This window comes from Heterocephalus glaber, unplaced genomic scaffold (assembly GCF_053883595.1).
Source record: "Heterocephalus glaber isolate CG9 unplaced genomic scaffold, H.glaber_assembly_v1.0 deba00001532, whole genome shotgun sequence".
Lineage (NCBI taxonomy): Eukaryota > Metazoa > Chordata > Mammalia > Rodentia > Bathyergidae > Heterocephalus > Heterocephalus glaber.
Window position 1 is genome coordinate 27,573,449 of NW_028258330.1, and position 22,894 is coordinate 27,596,342.

Sequence of the window (22,894 nt, forward strand, 5' to 3'; positions counted from 1 at the left end):
AAATATGTTTATTTGCTTCAGCCTGGTTTGATCCCAATATTCTGTGTCAGTTGAAGGCACCAAAGAACCTATTATGGGGAACTTAGTTCATCTAACTATTCTGAACCCAAGTTTCCTTATTTGTGTGTGTGTGTGTGTGTGTGTGTGTGTGTGTGTGTGTGTGTGTGTGTATTTTCAGTACTGTGGATTCAACTCAGGGCCTTCAGACTGAGCTATAACCTGAAGTCCTTAAAAAATTTTTTTTTAAAATTGTGAGACAGGGTCTTGGTTCCTCAAAATATTAAACACATCTGCCATCTGCCTCGCAAGCACAAGGTCCCGAGTTCGATTCCCGGTACCAAAAAAAATTAAAAACAGAGTTACTATGGGACCCAGTAATTCTATACCTTGGTATGTACACAAAGAGAATGAAAACATAAGTCCACACAAAAACTTCTACATAAATGCTGACAGCAGCATTACTCATAATAGCCAAAAAATGAAAACCAACCAAATAACCATCAACTGATAAAGAAATAAACAAAATATAAGAAAATATTACTAAGCTAGGGCTGGGGACTTAGCTCAGTGGTTCTGAGGCCTGCTGGGGTCCCAAATTTGATGCCTGGTACCAAAAAAGAAAATACTACTAAGCTATAAAAAGGAATCAAGTATTGATACATGCTACAACATGGATGAACCTCAAAACATGCTAAGTGAAAGAAGTCAGACACAAAAGCCATATATGATCACATATATATGCTGACCTGGAAATCCTCCTGACTCAGTCTCCCAAGGGCTGGGATTATAAGCATGTACCACCATGTCCAGCCTAAGATTACATTATTGAGAACTGGCAAATTCATAGAAAACACAGATTAGTGGTTGCCAAGGGCAGGAAGAAGGGATGTGCCAATGAGTAAGGGATTTTTTCTGGAGGCGATGAAAATGTTCTGAAACAGGAGAGTGGTAATGGTTGTACAACTCTGTAAATACACTAAAACAAATGAGTTGTATATGTTAAGAAGGTATATATTGTACGATATGTGAATTTTATCTCAATAAAGTTGATTTAAAAAATGAGTAACATGAGCTGAGCATGGTAGTGCATGCCTATAATCCCAGGACTCAGGAGGCTGAGGCAGAAAGATCCCAGTGAGTTTGAGACAAGCCTGGGCTACACAGTGAGGTCAAGGCCAGCCTGAACTACATAGCAAAACCCTGTCTCAAAAAACAAAACAAAACAAAACAAAACAAAAACAAAAGAGTAACAGAAGCCACGTGTGGTAGTGCATGCCTATAACCCAAGCACTTGGGAAGCTGAGGCAGGAGGATTTCAAGTCTGAGGTCAACTTGCTGGGTGGGCTACATAACAGGACCCTGTCTCCCAAACAACAACAACAACAACAACAACAACAACAACAACAACAACAACAACAACGAGACAATTCTACTCCAAAGCACGTAGCCAAGAGATTCTTGCACAAGTGTAACAGAAGGCATGTACAAAACTGTTTGCAGTGACCCAAGAGTCAAACTACCACAACATGTAATAATGTGGATGAATCCTAAATCCTAGCAATTGTACATATATATATATATATATATATATATATATATATATATACATATATAATGTGTACACACTTCAGCAGTTTGTCATACTAATAAATTCCTGGAAGCTAATGGCCAGCACTTTGAGTGCCTCATGTAACTATCGAGGTCAAAGGTAACTTGGCCTCATGATATCTCAATAAATTTAGTATTAAAATAATTATGTAAATTTTAATTTTCCTGATGTATACTTTTTGGGGGAGATTTTTATACACACATATAAATATATGTATACAAATATATTTATAAATATAAACACACACATATATTTATAAATATAAGCATACATATTTATAAACATATATTTATAAATATACAAATAAATATATGAATAAATATAAATTTAGTGAAAGTATTAAAAGATACAATAAAGGCCAGGGATTTAGCTCAGTGGTTCCGGCGCCTGTCTCGCAAGTGCAAGGTCCCAAGTTCAATGCCCGGTAACAAAAAAAATCCAAAAAACAAACAAAAAAGATCAATAAAGGACTGATAAACCAAAGACGATGGTGGTGTGACCATGAACTAGACGATATGATTATTTTAATTATCCACACCTTAGGTCCAATGGAAACAAGCAAGAAGCAGTCAGAGCCCCAGATATTCCTGCATTCTAGGGGACTTCCTTGTCTCCATCCCAGGAGAAGACTAAAGGGGTATTTTATTCTCTGGAAATATTATAAGGTCTTCAAATTGGGAGACCATGGGCCTAGGTGGTAGTAAATATATCATTCTGAAAACATGGGAATGAGGGGAGTACATATGTCTAGCATATGTGAGGCCTAGGTTTGATCTCCAGCACTGCAAAACAAACACACACACACACACACACACACACACACACACACACACACACGCACGCAAGGTTATCTGAAGCTTGAATGATGAGGCTCTCGGTATTTTTCTGCAGTTGGCTCCAAGAACACATTTGCATCTAGTATGTAATCTCAAAGCTTGTCTAGGGAACCAAAATACTAGTCCCAGAGAAAAGCCAGAAAGGTATTAACATCATGGGTTCCCCAAAGACATGGCCTCGTGAACGCCCACAGTGGTAAACCTCCCCTGGTACACACCAGGCTTCAATGATGTACTCTTACGGAATAGGGGTAGATTCCCAGGGAGTACTAGTCATTTGGGAAAACCTGGCTAGTTATCAATTTATGGTTTCTCATCCCCAAATCCATCCTTAATACTTGAGCCACACTGTATAATTAAAAACTTGAGCATACGAGGCAGTGGTTCAATGCATCAGAAACTGAGAGACTAGCTTCAGTAGTGTCCTTGATCTGCACTCTCTTTACTCAACTGCAGTTTCTGCAGCAGTTCAGTCCTTCCTTTAGGCAACTGTCTCCCCAACCTAGTCAGCAGTTCTAGGACCAGTTAATAGCCCAACTTTATGCACTATTAACAATGCTGTTTCCTATGGAAATGTGGAGAGTTTGAGGGATTTGGAACTGATCAAGCAAAAACAGACAACCATGAGAAGCAGTAATGTATAAGTTTTACTGGGTAATATTTAGACAGGGTGTTTTTTTTCAATACCGGGGAGTGAACTAAGGACCTTGCGCTTCAAGGCAGGCACGGCACCACTGAGCTAAACCGCCGGCCCTAGACAGGGTGTTATAAGTTCCTAATAGCACAAGACTGTCCAGCAGTTTATCACAAGGGGACTGCCATTTAGAACAGGACAAAGGAACTCCTGAGGAACAGGGAAATGATAGACATGACAGTATCTATGTGATGTAGCTCAGCAGTGCTGCAGTGGGAGTTCTCTGGGCCAGAGAACTCTGAAGGACCATGGTAGCATGAGGTTTTATACCTACAAAGTTCTATCTTATTCATATCCAGCCAAATGTGGGTTGAAGCTTCACAGCACATGCAAAGCAGGCAGGCAATAAATGGCTAAAATATACTTATCTGGATTTTTAAAAAATTTGGATTATTTAAAAAATAATTAGGGAGGCCAGGGATTTAGCTCAGTGGTTCTGCCACCTGTATTGCAAGTGCAAGGTCCCGAGTTCGATCCCCAGTACCAAGAAAAAAAAAAATTAGGGATAGGTGTGTTGACACATCCCTGTAATTCTGGCTTAGAGGCAGGGGCATGAGGCAGGAGGATTGTGAGTTCAAAGCCAGCCTGGGCAACTCAGTGAGAATCTGTCTCAAAATTTAAAAAAAGGGCTAGTGGTGTAGTTCAGTGTGAGGGCACTTGACTAGCATAGCATATATGTAGCCCTAGGTTCAATTGCAGTACTGGGGGGCAGAAAGGAGGGATGTGTGAAAACTTAATTTTGGTACTAGAGGGGTTTTGAACTAATGGGTCTAAGCCTCCCATGAGAAATATACCACTTTGGGGTCAACACCCAGAGGCCAATTTATATTGGTTAATAAACTAGTTTAGACTAGAGTAAGTAAGAATGCTGTGGGAGACTTCTTCAGTAAGACAAAAATGATACAATATCAATGTGCTTTAATGTACTCAATAAAGGGATTTAAATAACTAGGGGAGAGAGATGACAGGGAAGAGTAAGAAACTGATACAAAGAAAATAATACCAAAATATAGGACATTAACTCAAGAGAAAACAAAATGTTATACAGAAAAAAAAGGCCAGAGGTATAGCTACGTGGTAGAACCCTTGCCTATGTGAGGCCCTAGGTTCTAGTCCCAGCAACAGGAAAAAAAAGCAAAAAAGAAAGAAAGAAAGAGAAAAAGAAAAAAGGACAGAGAAGACACAGCCTCATAGCTGAATAGTGTGAGTGGTGGTATTTGATCTTGTCCAAATGATGTTATGTTTTATTACGAACATGAAGTAGAAGGAAATATTGTACTAACATGTCATGGGGGGGGGGAAGAGAGGGGGAAGGGGGAAGGGAGGGAGGGAGAGAGGGGGAGAGAGAGAGAGAATATGAATGAGAATGCGCAGGGAAACCATCTTCAATAAGGCAAGGCAACAGATAATGCCTATAACTAAAAATCCAACAAGTGGAAATACATGCATATTTAGAGATGGAAGCAAACAGAATTGAGTGTGTACGTCCCAAATGATAACAGGCACGGTGGCATGTGCCTGCAGATCCAGCTACTTGGGAGGCTAAGACAGGAGGATCACTTGAGCCCATAAGTATGGGACCAGCATCGGGAATTTAACAAGTCCATCTCTTGAAAAAAACTAAAAATTGCAAACAATGCAAATGTTCATTCATAGAAAAAAATAAATTTATGCTATTTTAATACAATGAACTACTGTTATATAACCACCAATACATGGAATGACATGGATAAAACTGACATGGACAGTTATGATGAGCAAGAAAAAAGAAACCAGACTCAGAGGAGTGTACACTGTGTGATTCTACTTATATGAAGTTTAAGAACAGGCAGGGCCAGGAATTTAGCTCAGTGGTTTCACCACCTGCTGCACAAGCGCAAAGACCTGAGTTCAATCCCTGGTACCAAAAAAAAAAAAAGATAGATTTGGGCCGGGGATTTAGCTCAGTGGTTCCGGTGCCTGCCTCGAAAGTGCAAGGTCCCGAGTTCGATCTCTGGTACCAAAAAAAAAAAAAAAGCCTTTCTAAAGAACAGGCAATCTGGGAGGCTGAAGCAGGAGGAAGACAAGTTGGAACCCAGGCTGAGCAATTTAGCAACTTAGCAAGACCTTGTCTCAAGGTAAAATAAAATAAGGGGCTGGGGGTCATGCAAAAGCCCTAGGTTCAATCCTCAGGACCACCACTACCAGAAACCAAACTAAACCAAACCAAATGAGGCAAAAAAAAAAATCTATGGAGCTAATGGACTAGCAAATACCCTATTTGTGGTGGGGGATTAATGAGTACTTATGATTTGTGCATTATATTATATGTAGGTTATATTTCAATTCAAGAAAGCAATATGGTGGGGCCGCAGATTTAGCTCAATAGCGCTGCGCCTGCCTCACAAGTGCAAGGTCCTGAATTCAATCCCCAGTATCAAAAAAAAAAAAAAAAAAAAAGCAATATGGAGGCAAACCATAAATGAATCAGGCAGAAAAAAGTGGTTGCCTCTAAGAAGGATAATGGGGTAGGTTGCAGATTCTTTGTAATAAGCCTTGCTGAACTTCTGTATTCTAAAATAAATGTGAATTTGTAACTTTGATAAAAATATAATGAAATAAGGGAGTAAAAAGAAAAAAGACTATGGACTTTGGAGTTGGTCCTGAATTCATATTAACTCCTTTTTTCCTCTTTCTTGTTGTTTTTGCAGAGCCAAGGATAGAACCCAGGGCCTCGTACATGCTATGCAAATGCTCTATCACTGGAGCTACAGCTCCAGGCCTAGGCCTGTGTTCAAATATCAATTCCACCATTTACTATTTGGATAACAGTGGCAAACTGAACTGGATCTCTAGCCCTGGTTGTCCCTCTCTTAAATTTAGGCTAAGAGCATCAGGAGAAAAATAACAGAATTAGTGGATCGAAAGCATTCATCAGAAATATTTGAAGTCCTTTGCACATAAATAATCAGTACTTGATAAATGCTCATTTTCTTCCCACCTACCATTTTCCTTTGGATATACTTAGAACTAATTACACAGACTGCTCCCGAGGATCCATTACCCCTGTTTATATTGTTCTGGCTCCAGTCCAGGTACCTCACAGCTCTCTGGCCTCATTGCTCATATATTCCATCACTCCTTTGCAGGTCACCTAACTCACTTCTCTCTTTGAAAAATGCACTGGGCTCCCTCAACCACCACTTGAGTGTCCTCCTCCATCCAACAATTACAGAAGCTGGGACCAGAATTGTGAAAAGAATTAAGTTCATGAACTGAGTCACCATTGTACCCCTATGACAACTGTCACTTCCTCTGTAGGGTTTAGTTACCTCACCAGTTCATAAGGATTGAATAAAATAATCCCTAATTTTTTTCTTTCTTTCTTTTTTTTTGGTACCAGAGATCGAACTCGGGTCCTTGTGCTTGTGCAGCAGGTGGTGAAACCACTGAGCTAAATCCCCGGCCCCCCTAATTTTTTTCAATAATAACATTTTAGTTTCTTTTCATTTTTCTTCTGAAATAACTATTTCTTTCTTTTTTTTTTTTTTGGTACCGGAGATGGAACTCAGGACCCTGTGCTTGCAAGGCAGGCACAGTGCCACTGAGCTAAATCCCCAGCCCTGAAATAACTATATCTGTGAAGCCTTTCCCAGACCCCCTGATGGCTCTAAAGATGCTTGGTGAGGCACATGATATTGCCACACATTAACAGATGGCATGTCATTTACAAGGGACAGGTGGGGAGAGAGAGGTTTTCTCTCATCTTTCCAAATGTCAATGGTCATGTGGCCCTGAGTCAATGCCTCCTCCAAAAGACTGGCCTTTGCAGGGTTACATGCAGCTCAGACTGCACTGGAAGCACCATCTGCCAGGATCAGGTAAACAATGAGTACTCTTAGGTAAAAAGTGGCTTCACATGCACAATAAACCCAGCTTCCTTGGTTTCACAGGCACTTACCTGCCCAAAATGATGAGCCAAAATAATGTCCACAACATTGGTTGTAAAGCCGGAGAGCTAAAAAGATAAAAGTCTCTGTGTTAAGGGAATACCATATATAAAAAACTTATCAGGCTACTTAAGGTTAGTTTACTGTATATGGTGTTCCTCAAAAAACAAAAACTCACAGTTCAGTATTACACATTTTCATGAGATAGTGGTTTCAAACACAACAAAAAGAAAACAAGTTAAAAAAAAAAAGGAGAGGTCTCCCTTCCAGGGTAGTAACAGAGCTTGCTTTGAAATAGGGAGCTGGAGCTGGACAACAGTGTGCACCTGTAGTCTCAGCTACTCATGAGGGTGGAGTGGATCATTTGAGCCCAGGAATTTGAGACTGCTCTGGGCCACAGAGCAAGACCTCATCTCAAAAAAAAAAAAAAAAAAGGAAGACGAGGAAGAGGAAGAAGAAGAGGGGGCTTTGAAGTTGAGCCCTAAAACACATGGCTATTTGGTACTTCATTTCTGCCTATATTTCTGCGTTTACAGTAGATAGGGGATAAAAATTAACTTACAACTGTTCCCAAGACAGCTGAGAGAAAAAAAGAAACCTAGTTTTTTCTTCCAGTTTTTGCTGTCTTTATTTCAGGGAGTGGGAGGAAATAGCTATATTTACAGAATGTTCTTGCATTTTGAACATTTTTCTTCTAATTCTTTCCACTTCAAAATGATGCATCTCGTTCTAATAAATGCAGGAATCTGTAAATCTGAAGACAGACTATTTTTGGAAAAACTTCCAACTCAAATTATGTTGCTGATTCCCCTTTAAGCTTCTTAATTGCTGAATTCCTACTTAGACTTGGATAAGAGCTGAGGTACTGAGTTGGGGGTAGGAATGGAGGTGAGGGAGGCACACATGGGCATACGTGAAGCAGAATCCTAGAGTCCCAGAAAGATTAAGAAAGTAGTCCTGAAATCTTCACGTGGGTTGTCAAGGATCCATAGGTCAATGTAATCTTTTTTTTTTGGTACCAGGTATCAATCTTGGGACCTTGCCACTTGTGAGGCAGGCGGCAGAACCACTGAGCTAAATCTCTGGTCCAAGGATCCATAGGTTGTAAATTAAAGATAATTAGAATTAAAAACCAAATGTTACTGGGGCCAAGGATTTAGCTCAGTGGTGCTGTCACCTGCCTCGAAAGTGTAAGGTTCTGGGTTCAATCTCCAGTACCACAAAAAAACAAAAAAACAAACCAAAATGAAAACATAAGTACTCATAGATCTGAAGTTTTATATGAATTTTATCAGATAGTTCTTTTTTTTTTTTGGTACCGGGCAACGAACTCAGGACCTTGCGCTTGAGAGGCAGGTGGCAGCACCAAGCTAAATCCCTGGCTCCAGGTAGTTACGTGTTAAGTGAAAGTGTTCAGGAAAGTGTTAATATATCCACATATGACATAGAAATTAGAACAAATTTTATGTAAGTCAGACTGTAAGAAGTTCCAAAGCATGGTAGCTGGGGATTTAGCTCAGTGGTTCCGCCGCCTGCCTCACAAGTGCAAGGACCCGAGTTCGTCCCTGGTACCAAAAAAAAAAAAAAAGAAGAAGAAGTTCTAAAGCATCTGACAATAGCATTAACAGGGCTGGGGATTTAGCTCAGTGGTGCTGCACCTGCCTTGCAACAGCAAGGTTCTGAGTTTGATCCCTGGTACCAAAAAAAAAATAGCATTAACATATTTCATCCAAAGCTAGGGAATGCATCACTTCTCCAAAACTTAAGGGTGGGAAGGGATGAACAAAATATTTAGGCCGGAGATTTAGGTCTGGTTCTGCTGCCTGCCTCGAAGGCGCAAGGACACAAGTTTGATCTCTGGTACCAAAAAATCAAAACAAAACAAAACAAATAATTAGAATTTGGTCTGCTGATAGGTAGGTTATTTCAAAATAATTAAAAAGTAATATATGCTTATTGTAGAAAATTAGGGAAAGAATATGAAAAATACCGTTTATTTGTAACAGCCAAAGATGTAATCATCAATAATACACTGTATGTTCTTTTCTTATGCATATGTATTTAACAAAATTAGGATCATATTAGATGGTTTTATATCAATTTTTCACTTAAAAATACTTTTCTCCTATCTTTAATATATGTTTTTATAAAAACCAGATAGCAGAGGGCATTGAGCTACATCCTGAGACAGTCTTAATAGGCTGCCCAAACTAGCTTTAAACTTGCAATCCTCCTGCCTTAGCCTAAATAGTTAGGATTATGGGCATGTGGCATTGCACTCAGCTACAACATTAAAAAAAAATAATAAGGGCCAGGGATTTAGCTCAGTGGCACTGCACCTGTCTTGCAAGAGCAAGGTCTTGAGTTTGATACCCAGTACCACCCCAAAAATAAAACAAAAAATAAAAATTAAAATAAAAAAAGTTTTTTGAGACAAGGTCTTGCTATGTAGTTCAGGCTGCCCTTGAACTAACTATGTAGTCCCAGCTGGCCTTAAACTCATGGTGATCCTCTTGCCTCAGCCTCCCAAGTGCTGGGATTACAGATGTGCACCACCTTGGCTGGCTAACAAAATTTTTTTTTTGGTACCAGAGATTGAACTCAAGACCTTGCGCTTGCTTGCAAGGCAGATGCTGGCGCCACTGAGCTAAATCTCCGGCCCCCAAGATTTTTTAAAATTCAGTTTATTGGTACATTTTAGGTATATAAAATGATGACATTCATCATTGGGAATTTGTACCTTTACATAATATATCTTTCTTATTTATTTATTTATTTTACATAATATATCTTGATTCTTATTTTTTTTCTCATTCCCCTGCCCTCCCTTCAACCCCTCCAACCCTCCCTATTTATAAAAACTTTGTTTCCGTTTTTTTCCTTTTCTCCAAAATTTTTTGATAGTATACTTTTCTCCTCTACAGTTGTATCAAAATTTTGTTACCTTGTACTCAGGCACTTAAGCTGTTTCTTTTTGTCTTATAAACAATGCTTTAATGACTACCTTGGTTCTATGACTTTCTATGTGTCCTTAAGCAAATGACTTATCTCTCTATGGGATAATATACCAATTTCACTGGGTTCTCCTGAGAATGAAAAGTTTATATATAAAAAGGTTAAGAGGAGTGCCTGGTGCACAGTAAGCACTGTATAGGTGTTCTTTAAAAATCAATAACCTAGGACCGGGGATTTAGCTCAGTGGTTTTGCCGCCTGCTGCGCAAGCACAAGGACCCAAGTTCGATCCCCGGTACCAAAAAAAAAAAAAAAAAATCGATAACCTTCTATTTAAATCTTTATCACTATCCTTCAAATAGGTTCTCAGATATCAAATCATTGTCTCTTATGGTTGGAAGTATCAACAAATATTCCTGATACATGTGATGCTAGTGGTGGTATTTTAGAGAATCTCTTTCAATGATGTATTAGAACATTTACAGTAACTTAAAAGTATTCAGAGGGCTTACCTAGTGTTAGGGAGACAGCTCAGTGGTAGAATGCATGCCTAGTATGCAAGAGACTCTGGGCTGGATTTCCAGCACTAAGGGGAGGATGGGGGGAGTGGTGCATGTGTGGGAGTGTCTTGCCTAGCATGTGTGAGGCTCTGGGTTTGATCTCCACCATGGGGAAAAATTATCAAACAATCAACAACAAAAAAGTATTTAGAGGCATATGGCTGTGATCCCAGAGGCTACTCAAGAGGCTGAAGCAGGATGATCACAAGATTTGGTCCAGCCTGGGCAACTTGGCAAGGCCTTGTCTCAAAAATAAAGTAAAAGCTAGAGATGCAGTTCAGTGCAGAGCATGCACAAGCCCTGGGTTTAATCCTTAGTCAAAAAAAGGAGAAAGTATTTAGAAGTAGGCATTTGTTAAAATGGCTTTTCACTAGGTATCTTTTAGCAAGCAATGAAGGCTTAGGTTATTTTTCTCTTTAGAAAACATCACTGATTTAATCTAAAAATCTCACAGATTAAAATAAACACATAAATATTTTATACGTTAGCAAGAAAATATTTCAAAACAGTTTTCTTTCCAACTTAGAAATAGTGAATCATTTTTAGCACAGGTGAGTTCAATGCAAAGGGACATAATATAATGCTTTAATCCTTTTCTTTTACTCTGGTTCAGTAATTGGATTTGTTTATATTTGTAGAGTTATTAGCATACTCTTAGTTTCCTATCTCAGCACAGATATTAGAGTTCAAGTTTCTGCATTTTTCAGATAGAAAACAATAAATCCACATGTCTTTGGGAACAGTAGTACAGAAAACAGCACAAAACAATGGAACCTAATAAAGATTTTTCTCTTCAAATTCTTCTTCCTTGAATTTTTCTAAGTAACATACATGAATTTCATGCAAAAATTCAAAAAATGACAACCTTTGGCATCAACAGGTTAAAAAGAATAAAAATGCAAACCACAAACTAGAAGATATTTGAGATACATGAACCAAGGAAAAGACTTACATGCAGATTTTTTAATTAAAAATGGAAGGAACAGGAAATGAAGGAAAAGACTTGAACAAGTACTTTACAAGAGGATATTCAACAAAAGGTACTTATTGCTGCTTAGGGAAATGGAAATTAAAACCCAGTATTATTTACTTATATAAGCACAACTAAAATGAAAAAGATGGTACAGAGCTGGGGCTGTAGCTCTGTGGCTGAGCACCTGCCTGGCTTGTGGAAGGCTCTAGGTTTGATCAACAGGGCTGCCAAAAAAAGAAAAAAAGGGTACAAAAGCTGTTATTTTAGTAAGTACAGTTAGATTGGTGATAAGTACCACTTAAAAACAAATTAATATTGTAACAAGGTCCCGAGTTTGATCCCTGGTACAAAAAAAAAATTAATATTGTAAATAAAACTGCTCATCTTTATAAAAATGAAAAGGACAATATGAAATGTTGGTGAGAATGTGAGCTGGAACTTGCATATGTTGCTGGTGTGTAAACTGGCCAAATGCTTTGGAAAACTGCTAATATCTGCACTGAAGTAAATATATAACTGCCCTATGATGCAGCAATTTCAATTCTAGGTATAAACCTAGAGAAACAAACACATGTCTACTGAAAGACAAAAGAATGTGTTGGCAGCTGTATTCATAACAACCAAGTAACAGAAACTCATTTTGGATATATACATATATCTATATATACCTATATCTATCTATTTATCTATCTCTATATATTTACCTATCTATATCTAAATACGGTAGTGGGGATTGAACCCAGGGAATGGTGGTATATTCCTAATCCTTTTCTCCCCCTGGTACTGGGAAGCAAACTCAGGACCTTACACTTGCCAGGCAGGTGAGCTAAATCCCCGGGCCATCCCTAATCTTTTTTATTCTGAGACATGGTCTTGCTAAGTTGCCTAGGCTGGCCTGGAACCTGCAATTCTTCTTCCTCCGCCTATTGAGTAGACAGGATTACAGGTTGTGCGCCAACATGCTCAACCACAAAATATATTTTGTAGATAGACTATTAAATAGCAATTAAAAAGAAGTACTGCTGGGCCAGGGATTTAACTCAGTGGTTCCAGCACCTGCCTCGCAAGCTCAAGGTCCCGAGTGTGATCCCCAGTACCCACCCACCCCCCAAAAAAGAAGTACTGCTACACCACACAACATGAATATCACAGATGCAATAATAAATAGAAGAGGCCAGACTCAAAAGAAAATATTCTGACTCTAATTACATGAAGTTTAAGAACAGATAAGACTAATATATGGTGATAGAAGAAAGTTATATCCAGGAAGGAGAGGAATTACCAGCTAAGAAAAGGCCCAAGGAACCCCTCTGGAGTGTTGAAAACAGTCTATACATTGATGAGGTAATGATTATATATGTAAACATTCACAAAGCTCTATATTTAAATTTTTTTTGCCATTAATTGTATACCTACTTCAATTAAAAGTAAAGTTAATCTGTTTTCAGAAGGAAGCAAGACTAGCCAATGGACACTTTCACATGGTACTTACTTTGGAAGCTGCCCAGTCAATCCAGCCTTTAGCACATGGGTCAATGTTAATGAGTAAAAGGCCTTCCACAAGCTCTGGATGATTGAGCTGAAAGATGAGATAGATAACAGTATGAAAGTTCCACTCCCACAGTTCTAACACAGTCGGGACATGGTTCACTAATTTATACAAGCCTTAATGTCTCACATTTGAAAGACTACAGAGAGGTGCTAAGAAGAATATGTAAAAAATAGCTCTTGAAATCTGACTTAGCATCTGGAAACCAGTTTCTTAAATTGCTATAAAATGCTCTTGCCTTGTACACATTTATATGGAAGACAAGTTTCTGTTTACAGCAGAGGAGAGCATAATGCAGTTGTTCATTTTCACTTAGCACCGGGGATGCTCAGGTTTAAGATGGGCTGCTTCACATTCATCTCTCTTTGTTCCTAACAAGGGCTTTTATAGTTTTTTTCTAAAACCATCTAAATAGGTGATGCCACTCCTAAAAGACTCTTAAGACTCTCCTATCATCAAGGAGGCATTTAAAAAAATAGGAACATTTCCATGCAAACTCAAAACTCTCCAGCTTCCTTTTTTCCTCTGATTACAGGGCTACCGTGGCATTTGACAGAGAAATTATAAAAAAGAATGTGAATAAAACCTCACATTATTTTACCACACATCAACTCTTTATTTTGTGGTACTGGGGATTGGACATGGTGTGCTATACCACTGAGCCACATATCCAGCCCTTTCTGGTTTTTATTTTGAGATAGGGTCCTGTTAAGTTGCCCAGATTGATAGTGAATTTGACATCCTCCTGCCTCAGATTCCCTAGTAGCTGAGGTCACAGGTGTGGGCCACCATGCCCAGCCCTTGTTATATTTTGGTACATTTCCTTTCAGTTCTTTCCTATGCCTCTGATGAACTTTAAATGAATCTATATTCTAACTTTTTTTTTGGTACCAGGGATTGAACTCGGGTCCCTGAACTTGCGAGGCAGGCGGCGGAACCACTGAGCTAAATCCCCGGCCCTATATTCTAACTTTTATTCTTATACTATAGTGTATGTAAATCACGTGTCATTAAAAGTTCTTAAGCTCAATTTTAATGGCTGTACAAAATTCCCATCATAGCCGGGGATTTAGCTCAGTGGTTCCGGCACCTGCCTTGCAAGCGCAAGGTCCCGAGTTTGATCCCTGGTACCAAACAAAACAAAACAAAAAACAAAAAACTTTGCCAGGGACAACATAATAATAAACTGCAGGGCTGGGGATTTAGCTCAGTGGTTCCGGTGCCTGCCTTGCAAGCACAAGATCCCAAGTTCGATCCCCGGTACTAAAAATAAATAAATAAATAAATAATTCCCATCATAAGCTGCATCTAGACCTTTTTACAGATAGTTCTGCCCTCATTTGTGGTATTTCAGATACTGTACAAAGGCAAAGCTTTGTACAAACCTGTATCTGAGGCAACAGAATCTACACAAAATGTAAGACTCAAAAGAGTGCCAGGTCATTTAACATAGCGGTAATAGCAGTGTCCCAGGCTGTGCTTCAAGGGTGTGGAGACTAATCTCCATGTACTTACTGCAAATCTGCTGAGGATATAAGCTCCAGCTCCAACTCCAATCCCAATGATGCTTTTCAGACTGTGAAATGGAGAGTCCAACAATTGACAGAGTCAACTTCTCTTGAAGGTAGTGTTGCATAATAGAAAGAATACAACCTGGTTTCATATCCTGGCTGCCATTTACTAGATTTGAGAAAGTTTCTTTTTTTAAGGTGTGGTTTCTTCGTTTAAGGTGTGGTTTCTTCGTTGTCCAGGCTGGTCTTAAACGTCTGGACTCAAGTGATCCTCCCACCTCAGTCTTCCAAAGAAATAAAGGTTGGGCAAGCCTTTTTAACTTTCTGAGCCTCATTTCCATATGTGTGTGTACACACACACAACACACACACAACACACACACACACACACACACACACGAGGATATAACCAACTACTTTCAAATTTATTTTAATGGTTAAATGAAATATGACAAATCTGGAAGTCATCCTTATTGTTCTTCACCTCAGTATCCAACCCACCAGCACATTCTGGAGAGTCCAGCCCTAGAATATTTCTATTTATTACTGTTCACTTCAATCCATCCCTGACAGTAGGCAGTACTAAGCTATCATCTCTTGGCTGAACTACTCTAATAGTTTAACTGGTTTCCTTGCATTTTCCTTCTTACTATTCTCCAAACTATTACACCAAGAACTCTCTCTTTTTTTTTTTGGTACCAGGGATCGAACTCGGGACCTTGCTCTTTCAAGGCAGGCGGTGGCACCACTGAGCTAAATCCCTGGGCCAAGAACACTCTTTTAAAAATTGTAAACAGCTTTATTTATGCACAATTTATATTCCTAAAGTAATTATTTTAAAAGAGTAAATTGTATATTACTCTTCTGATTAAAATCCTCCAGGGTCTTCTCTTTATGCTTAATATAACTACAAATTGGTCTTTCTCTCTTTCTCAAATTTCACTCATGCCTCTCTTTCCAGGTGATTTCACCCTGGAATCATTATGTCCTGACTCTGCCTAGGTAATTCCCCTGTATCTTCCAGGTTTCAGCCTACATGATACCATCCTAAAACAGGCATTCCCTAACTAGCCTTACTTGTGATAATCCTGCCATTTTCTCTATCACACTAGCTTCGCTGACTTTTTTGCTGTTTTGGTACTGGGAACTGAATCCAGGGTCTTGGGCATGTTAAGCAGCTCTACCACAGAGCTATACCTCCATCCCCACTTTTATGACACGTCATTGTGATTATCTGTTGCTTACTTGTTAACCATCCCCCCCTCACCCCTCCACTTGGCTCCATGAAGTTAGTGAATATTCTGTTCTGCTCATCATTTATCCACTGGAACAGAAACACAATAGAAAATTTTTTTTAAAGGGATGGGCTGGGGGTGTAGTTCAATGGTAAAGCATTTGCCTTGCTTGCACGAGGTCCTGAGTTTGATCCTCAGCACCATGAAGAAAAGAAAAAAAAAGACTGTAGAATGAATCTACCTTAAGTGGGTAAGAACAGGAGGCAGCATTTCAGCCAGCTCATCCATTGTAGGGTACTGGTACCTGAAATTCAGAAAAGATACCTCCTGAATTAGAAAGCACCCACATTCCCAATCTTTGAGAAACATTCCCTTTTTACCAAAAGCTCAAAGGAGTTGATGTGGTGCCTGGATATGACTGGCATGCCTCTATTACAACCATGCTAAAAAGAAAGTAGAAGAATCCATTTGACAGAGGAAGTTACAAGAAGAACTGGTAATATGGCCCCCTCTTATGGTATTTCCAAACCCCTAACAAACATTTCAGTTGAGTTCTAAGCTCAGTAAACTTCCAGCAGTAAGAGTCAACTCAGGAAGTAGATCTTTGTATGCTGCTTATATTTAGGCAGTTAAATGCAAAAGTAAAGCTTTACTGGGTCAAGGCATACAATTACAAATTTTGGGCTGCTTAGTATAAATACTTATTTATTTCTCTTAGGCATAGGATAAACATGATTGTTTTGTTAACTGCTTTTCATGCTATGAATCATCTGATTGTAAAATCATCCAGCAATAGATCCAAAGCAGGAATCTATGAAAAGTGGGGCGCAGACACAGAGATGATTTTGGAATCAGAGATTTTTAAGAGGACTTCCTATATATGAAACAGGATCTTGGGGCCAGGGATTTAGTTCAGTGGTTCAGCCGCCTACCTCACAAGCACAAGGACCCGAGTTCGATCCCTGGTACCAAAAAAAAAAAGAATCAAAAACAGGATCTTTTCTACAACTAACAAGGAATTCAGCTTGCCTATGCCTGGACACTTTAAGGGATGAACTATTCTCTATTTTTGCCCTAAACAGAAAAAGGAACTGGATCCAAATCTGGTTGGCTACCAACTGATCACTGGCCAATTTGCATTTGAGAGGTAGACAGAACAACATGGAAACTAGTCAACAAAAATCTGGAGCCACATTGCCTAGGTTAAAACCCTAGCTGTGCTACTTACTTGTTACATAACCTTAGTCATGTTCCTAGTTTTTCTGGGCCTCAGTTTCCTCACCTGTAAAATGAGAACAGGAGTAAACCTATCCCATGAGGTTGTAAGGATTGAGTTCATAAATGTAGACCATTTAAAGTAGTGTCTGGAAAAAATTTAAAAAAATTTAAAAAAAAAGTAGTGTTTGGAACACTACTTGGTCTGTCAAAGTGCTAGCTTATCTGCAATGTCTATTTATAGCAGTCACTGGCTAAAGACAGCTCTGGAAATGAGTAAGAGATATGAGGAATGAGCACTTCATAGTGTGTGCTCTCACTCTACTTCCCAATGCCCTCTCAAAAGCCACACTGTCCAAGGAACTCTTGAAAGCCTGAGATTCTGCTGGGCAAAGTGGCTCATGATGAACCAGAGAGCCAAGGCCAGTTAGAGGGCAGCTCTGAGAATAACTGGTTACACAGATATCAAATTCCCATCAGGATGCTCAAAGAGATTTGGATTTGGGCCTATGTAGTTGGGAGCTTTAGGGAAGGACACAAAAATAACAGATTTAAAACAGAAAGAGGCTAGATAAAAGACCGAGAAGAGGGTACTCCAGACACTTATGCCTGTGATCACAGGGAAGCAGGTCTGTGCCATAGAGAGCCATTCCTGGATATGGGCAAATGTGCAGTTATCCCCAGTAAACGGTGCATAACAGTCTTCTGATACTGAGGAGAGAAAACATGAGGACATGGGTTGATGAATCTAACTTGTAGCTGTGCTAAATCAAGTGGGAGGGAGGCATATGCTGTTGTCCTCCCTAGAGCTCACTCATTGCTTTTCTGAGTGCCTGTCTCCCACAGGACCATGGCTGTAGCCTTACCCGGTTGGGAAAGAAGGTGCGCCTTCCTGCTGGCCTGGGGCATCCACATGACAGACAGCAAAGTGCTGAGTGATCTCCTGCATATCCTCAAAGTTGAAGAATGTGTTAAAACAGGATTTATCTACAAGACAAAAATATCTGTAAGCCATAGGCTCTCCATTTCTCTCCAATTTTCATTTATTCAGCCAGTGCTTATCATTTTCTTTTCATTTCCTTTTAGTCACCATTCTACTAAAGTGAGGTTTCTGAAGAAACAGTCTCATTTAAGTTGCCCTAAAGGCTGAATAAGAGTTATCTCAATGACTTGACAACAACTAATTCTTAATTCCACACAGTGTCTCCAAAGTAGAAACCACTTTGTGGATGTTTACTGGTTTTCTGGTTTTGCACAAAATAATTTGTTATCCATACTGCTATTGTTTCTCTTGTATCTTATTTCCATATCTAACAAAGAGACACTGACTACACTCCAAGTGCCTAGCTAGAGTGAATATTCTGAGAAGCTTACATTCATCATCTGGGAGTTTGTCTCTTCTTGAAACTGTCAGGATGCAGGAAGGGGCTGCTGCTTCAATTTTTACCCTTAGCACAACAGCTTAAATCACTTTTATTTCTGGTACCAGGGATCAAACTCGGGACCTTGCTCTTGTGAGGCAGGCGCCAGAACCACAGAGCTAAATCCCGGACCCTTAAATCACTTTTCAGGCTGACAGCCACAAAAGTTCTAGCTTTATAAATGCAGACTACCTCTGAAAGCCAGAGGAGGGTGAAAAAATATTCAGACTGCGTGTCTGTGGCAAAAGCTGATTATACTATTGGCTGTGCATCCCTTCTCCAAAATGCTTGGGATCAGAAGTATTTTTGGATTTTGAGACATACGCATCATGTAATGAGATATCTTGGGGATGGGACCCCAGTCCAAAGATAAAATTTACTTACGTTTCATATATACCTAATGCACAAAGCCTGAAGGTAATTGTGCACAATATTTTTGGTGCCCTTAAGTGTTGACTGTGACGTATCATACGAGGTCAGGTGTGGAATTTTCCATTTGGGGAACCATGTGGACACTCAAACTATTTCAGATTCTGGATCATTTTGGATTTCTAATTTTTGGATTAGGGATGCTCTACCTCTACCAGTTAGAAAAGTCCACTTAAAGTTACTGATGAGTCTACAGAAAGGATACTTTTACTTTTTTTTTTTTTTTTTGGTACCAGAGATTGAACTCGGGACCTTGCGCTTGCAAGGCAGGCACTGTAACCACTGAGCTAAATCCCCGGCCCAGGATACTTTTACTTTTACAATTCATTGAAGTCTTCATAACAAAGTTTAACTCTGGATTTTCCAATGTGAAACATGAAAAAAAAAAAAAAAAAGCCAAAGTATATATTTGAAAAAAACTGACTTCAGCTCTACTTTCTTTCTTTTTTTTGGTACCGGGGATTGAACTCAGGACCTTGTGCTTGCGAGGCAGGTGGCGGAACCACTGAGCCAAATCCCCAGCCCAGCTCTACTTTTTAAATCAGTTCATCATATAATTTGCAGTCCTTTAGCAGGTGTGACACAAAGGCAAGATATAATTCACTGTCTTCCAAAACACATTCCCCTCCATATTTACCAGGAACTTTAACCCTGATATCAATAAATGTAGCAATAAGGAGGAAAGGTTAAGACAGAAAGGGGAAAATCTTCTCTATTAAAAACTATATATATACATTTTATTCTTTTTTTTTGGTACCGGGGATTGAACTCGGGTCCTTGTGCTTGCGAGGCTGGTGGCGGAACCACTGAGCTAATGCCCTGGCCCAAAAAACTATATATTTTTTAATATATAAGGAAAGCATTATGATAAACTGAGAAGGTATAAAATCAAATACATACGATTGAGTCCAATGTCATGATAAGTTAGGATAACTGGTCTGTTTCCCTTCGGTAAGCCTCTTATAGTGACATGGACCATACCATGATTTGTTTCTATGTCATGTTCCTGTAAGAGAGTGTAAGGTCTCAGTAAAGGCAGAATGAACTTTCCAGGTTGCTAAAGTTTCACAATACCTGCTTCATTGCTCTTTTTCACTCACTGGGGCAGGACACATTAATGAACTATAAGCATATTATACATAATATTCACATTTTCTAATTTTGCTGGATAGATAATAAATAAACAGATCAAGAGGAAAATACACCTTGCCAGCCCCAAAGCTCATTTAGAAGTCCAAGAAGTCAGGGATCTGTTGAGAATACATTTGCAATTGGCTATGAGAAGGAGATCAGCAAGGTGGATAAGGAGCCAGATAATATTTGGGAGAAGAAAAGTTAAGGAAACAAAGTAAAAGAAACTGCTGGGCAAAAAGTCAGAGGTTTCAAAGCTTCTGAGCATATGTTCAGCTACAGATAATTTGAGTAGACACCTGTGGGTGTGTGTACTTAAGACCCTTTCCTTCTTTCTTGGGTTCTGTTATTCGTTATTACCCACATATTACAGGAGCTCCTGCCTGCCATATTTGTAGAACACAATCCTTTGGCCATGGCTACCTGGAAAGCATCTGGCCATGCTGGGTCAGCATCCTCCCCACAGGAATTTATAATTGGGTCTAAGAGATTCTATCTTTAGCTTGGTTGTTCTCTTGAAAAGAGAAGTAAACATGGGATCTTTCACTATTTTAACTCTTGATTCCAGCTGTGTATGGTCTTAAGTTCTGAGACATCCCTAGGTTGACTCTGGTTCAAACTAGTTTGGGTGGATTTACTCCTTATTCTCCAAAGAACTGTAATTAAGGCAATGAATAAAGTTGTTTTTGTTTTGTTTTGAGACAGGTCTTGCTATGTAGTTCAGACTGGCCTTGAACTCACTATGGAGCCTGGGCTGGCCTCGAACTCTAGGTGATCCTCCTGCCTTAGCCTCTCGAGTGCTGGGATTACAGGTATGCGTCACCATGCCTGGTTTGGCAATGAGTAAAGTTTAAGATGCAGTCAGAGGAGAAGTCAGGAACTAAACAAAGACAGAAAAGGATGTGATCAGTGGATAGAAAAGAAAGGGACTGCAGAAAAGTTAACTAAGATTTGGTCTATTCCTCTCCAACTTTTATATTTCTGCAAAATTAAAAATTATTTGTCTTCGTGAATTACTGTTCATAAATTCTGCATATATCTCAGAAAATATGTTAGATGAGACAAGATTAACTCTGTCCATAAGAATCTCAATAAAGGCAAAGGACTTCTAACTTAATTTCCTACCTAATAATGAACCTCAACAGCGCTTTGGCTTTTCCTTTGATATGGGACACAGAAGACAATCTCAGGCTAATTAGACATCGGTATATTTCAAATCATAGGCCCAAAACTGTTGTAGACAGATAATCCTATCAAATCAAGCAATGAGTGATTCAATATTTCTGTTATTCTCAGTTATTGATATCTCCTATTCAAGTCAATTTAAAAGCTTGAATGAAAGTAAGAAAGGGCAGAATCTGTGAACTAGCAATGGAATAAAACATAGGGGTTAGATAAGAGAAATATAAAGAAATAAATCATTATTACTTCATTGAGTGTTTGCCTTATAACACCAGACTTACTGAGGGAACCCTTCCTACCATGTTCATTTAGTACATTTCCATTCACTGAATCCCTACTATACGCTAGACCCCAGACTAAGCTCTGAGTATAAAACAGCAAACCAGAGAGATGTGATCTCTGCTTTTATACAGATTATGTTCTAGATAGGGAAGCAGAAAATGACCAAACCAACGCATAACAATTGTTTGTGGTAAGTACTAAGAAAATATAGGGTACTATTTATTTATTTATTTATTTTTTAATTTTTTTTATTTTTTTCAAAAAACAAAAACAAAACATAGTGTTGAGTGAAAAGGCTAAGAAACAATGACATTAATGGTAGGGTACTATTTAAAAACTAAGAAAGACATAAACTTCAGTAAGCAGCCAAGAAAGTGCAAATTATTATTATTATTATTATTTTTGGTGCTGGGGATCGAACTCGGGACCTTGAGCTTACAAAGCAGGCACTGGAACGACTGAGCTAAATCCCCAGCCCGAAAGTGCAAATTAAATTCAATGAGATGCTATTTCATACACACTAGAACATAGAAAAGTAAGAATTCTATGTACTATTATTAAGTATGTAAACTGGAACAACTATCCTGGAGAATAATTTGGTTATTTCCAGTAAAGTTAATCAGTGCTTATCAGGTTGGGGGTGTAGCTCAATGATACAGCACTTCCCTGTAGGGGCCCTGGGTTTAACCCCCAGCACTGCTGGGGAAAAAAAAGCCAGCTGTGGTGATATACACCTGTCATCCCAGCACTCAGGAGGCTGAGGCAGGAGGATCTAGCTTGAGGCCAGCTAAGTTCCACAGTGAGTTCAAGACCAGCCTAGACTACAGACCCTCTCTAAAAAAACAGAAACAAAAACAACAACAACAAAAAACCTACTCTACAGCAATTTTACCTTTAGGTATAATCTAAAGAAATTCTCAAATATGGTCATGGTCACACACACACACACACACACACACACACACACACACACAGAGAAAAGCATGAATAGAGATGTATGCTGCAACCTTGCTTATGTAAAAAAAAAAAAGTTGGAAAACAGTCCACATATTCATCAATAGGAAAAGTGATGAATTATGATTTATTCATATCATAAAATACAAATAAAAATGAGCAAATTAGGAATATAAGCAATAACAGAAAAGCTTAAAAATATAATGCTGAATAAGAGCAATATGCAGAAGGATATGTATGTAATTATCATGTAGATATTTTTTTTTTTGGTACCAGGGATCAAACTCAGTACCTCAAGCTTGCCAGGCAGGTGCTGCGCCACCGAGCTAAATTCCCAGCCCCTCACATAGATATTTTAAAAAGCAACGCTATAGACTGTATATGTATATGTACATATACATATTTAAACTGTAAAATGTTGGGAAGAAAAG

The 22,894-nt window shown here is 39.0% G+C and overlaps 1 protein-coding gene across 5 annotated transcripts in view; it reads right to left on the reverse strand.

Annotated features, from left to right (window-relative positions):
* The window catches only part of Ndrg3 (NDRG family member 3), an 81,154-nt gene that overhangs the window by 15,487 nt on the left and 42,773 nt on the right, over positions 1-22,894 (reverse strand). For all 5 annotated transcript variants that reach the window (XM_004867826.3, XM_087189133.1, XM_004867824.3 and 2 more), the window contains 6 exons: positions 19,815-19,920; positions 17,931-18,051; positions 16,091-16,153; positions 14,619-14,679; positions 13,047-13,133; positions 7,080-7,136 (listed from right to left, as the gene is read on the reverse strand). In XM_004867826.3, coding sequence (XP_004867883.1) covers positions 7,080-7,136; positions 13,047-13,133; positions 14,619-14,679; positions 16,091-16,153; positions 17,931-18,051; positions 19,815-19,920 — 495 coding nt within the window. The remainder of the gene's footprint in view (positions 1-7,079; positions 7,137-13,046; positions 13,134-14,618; positions 14,680-16,090; positions 16,154-17,930; positions 18,052-19,814; positions 19,921-22,894) is intronic.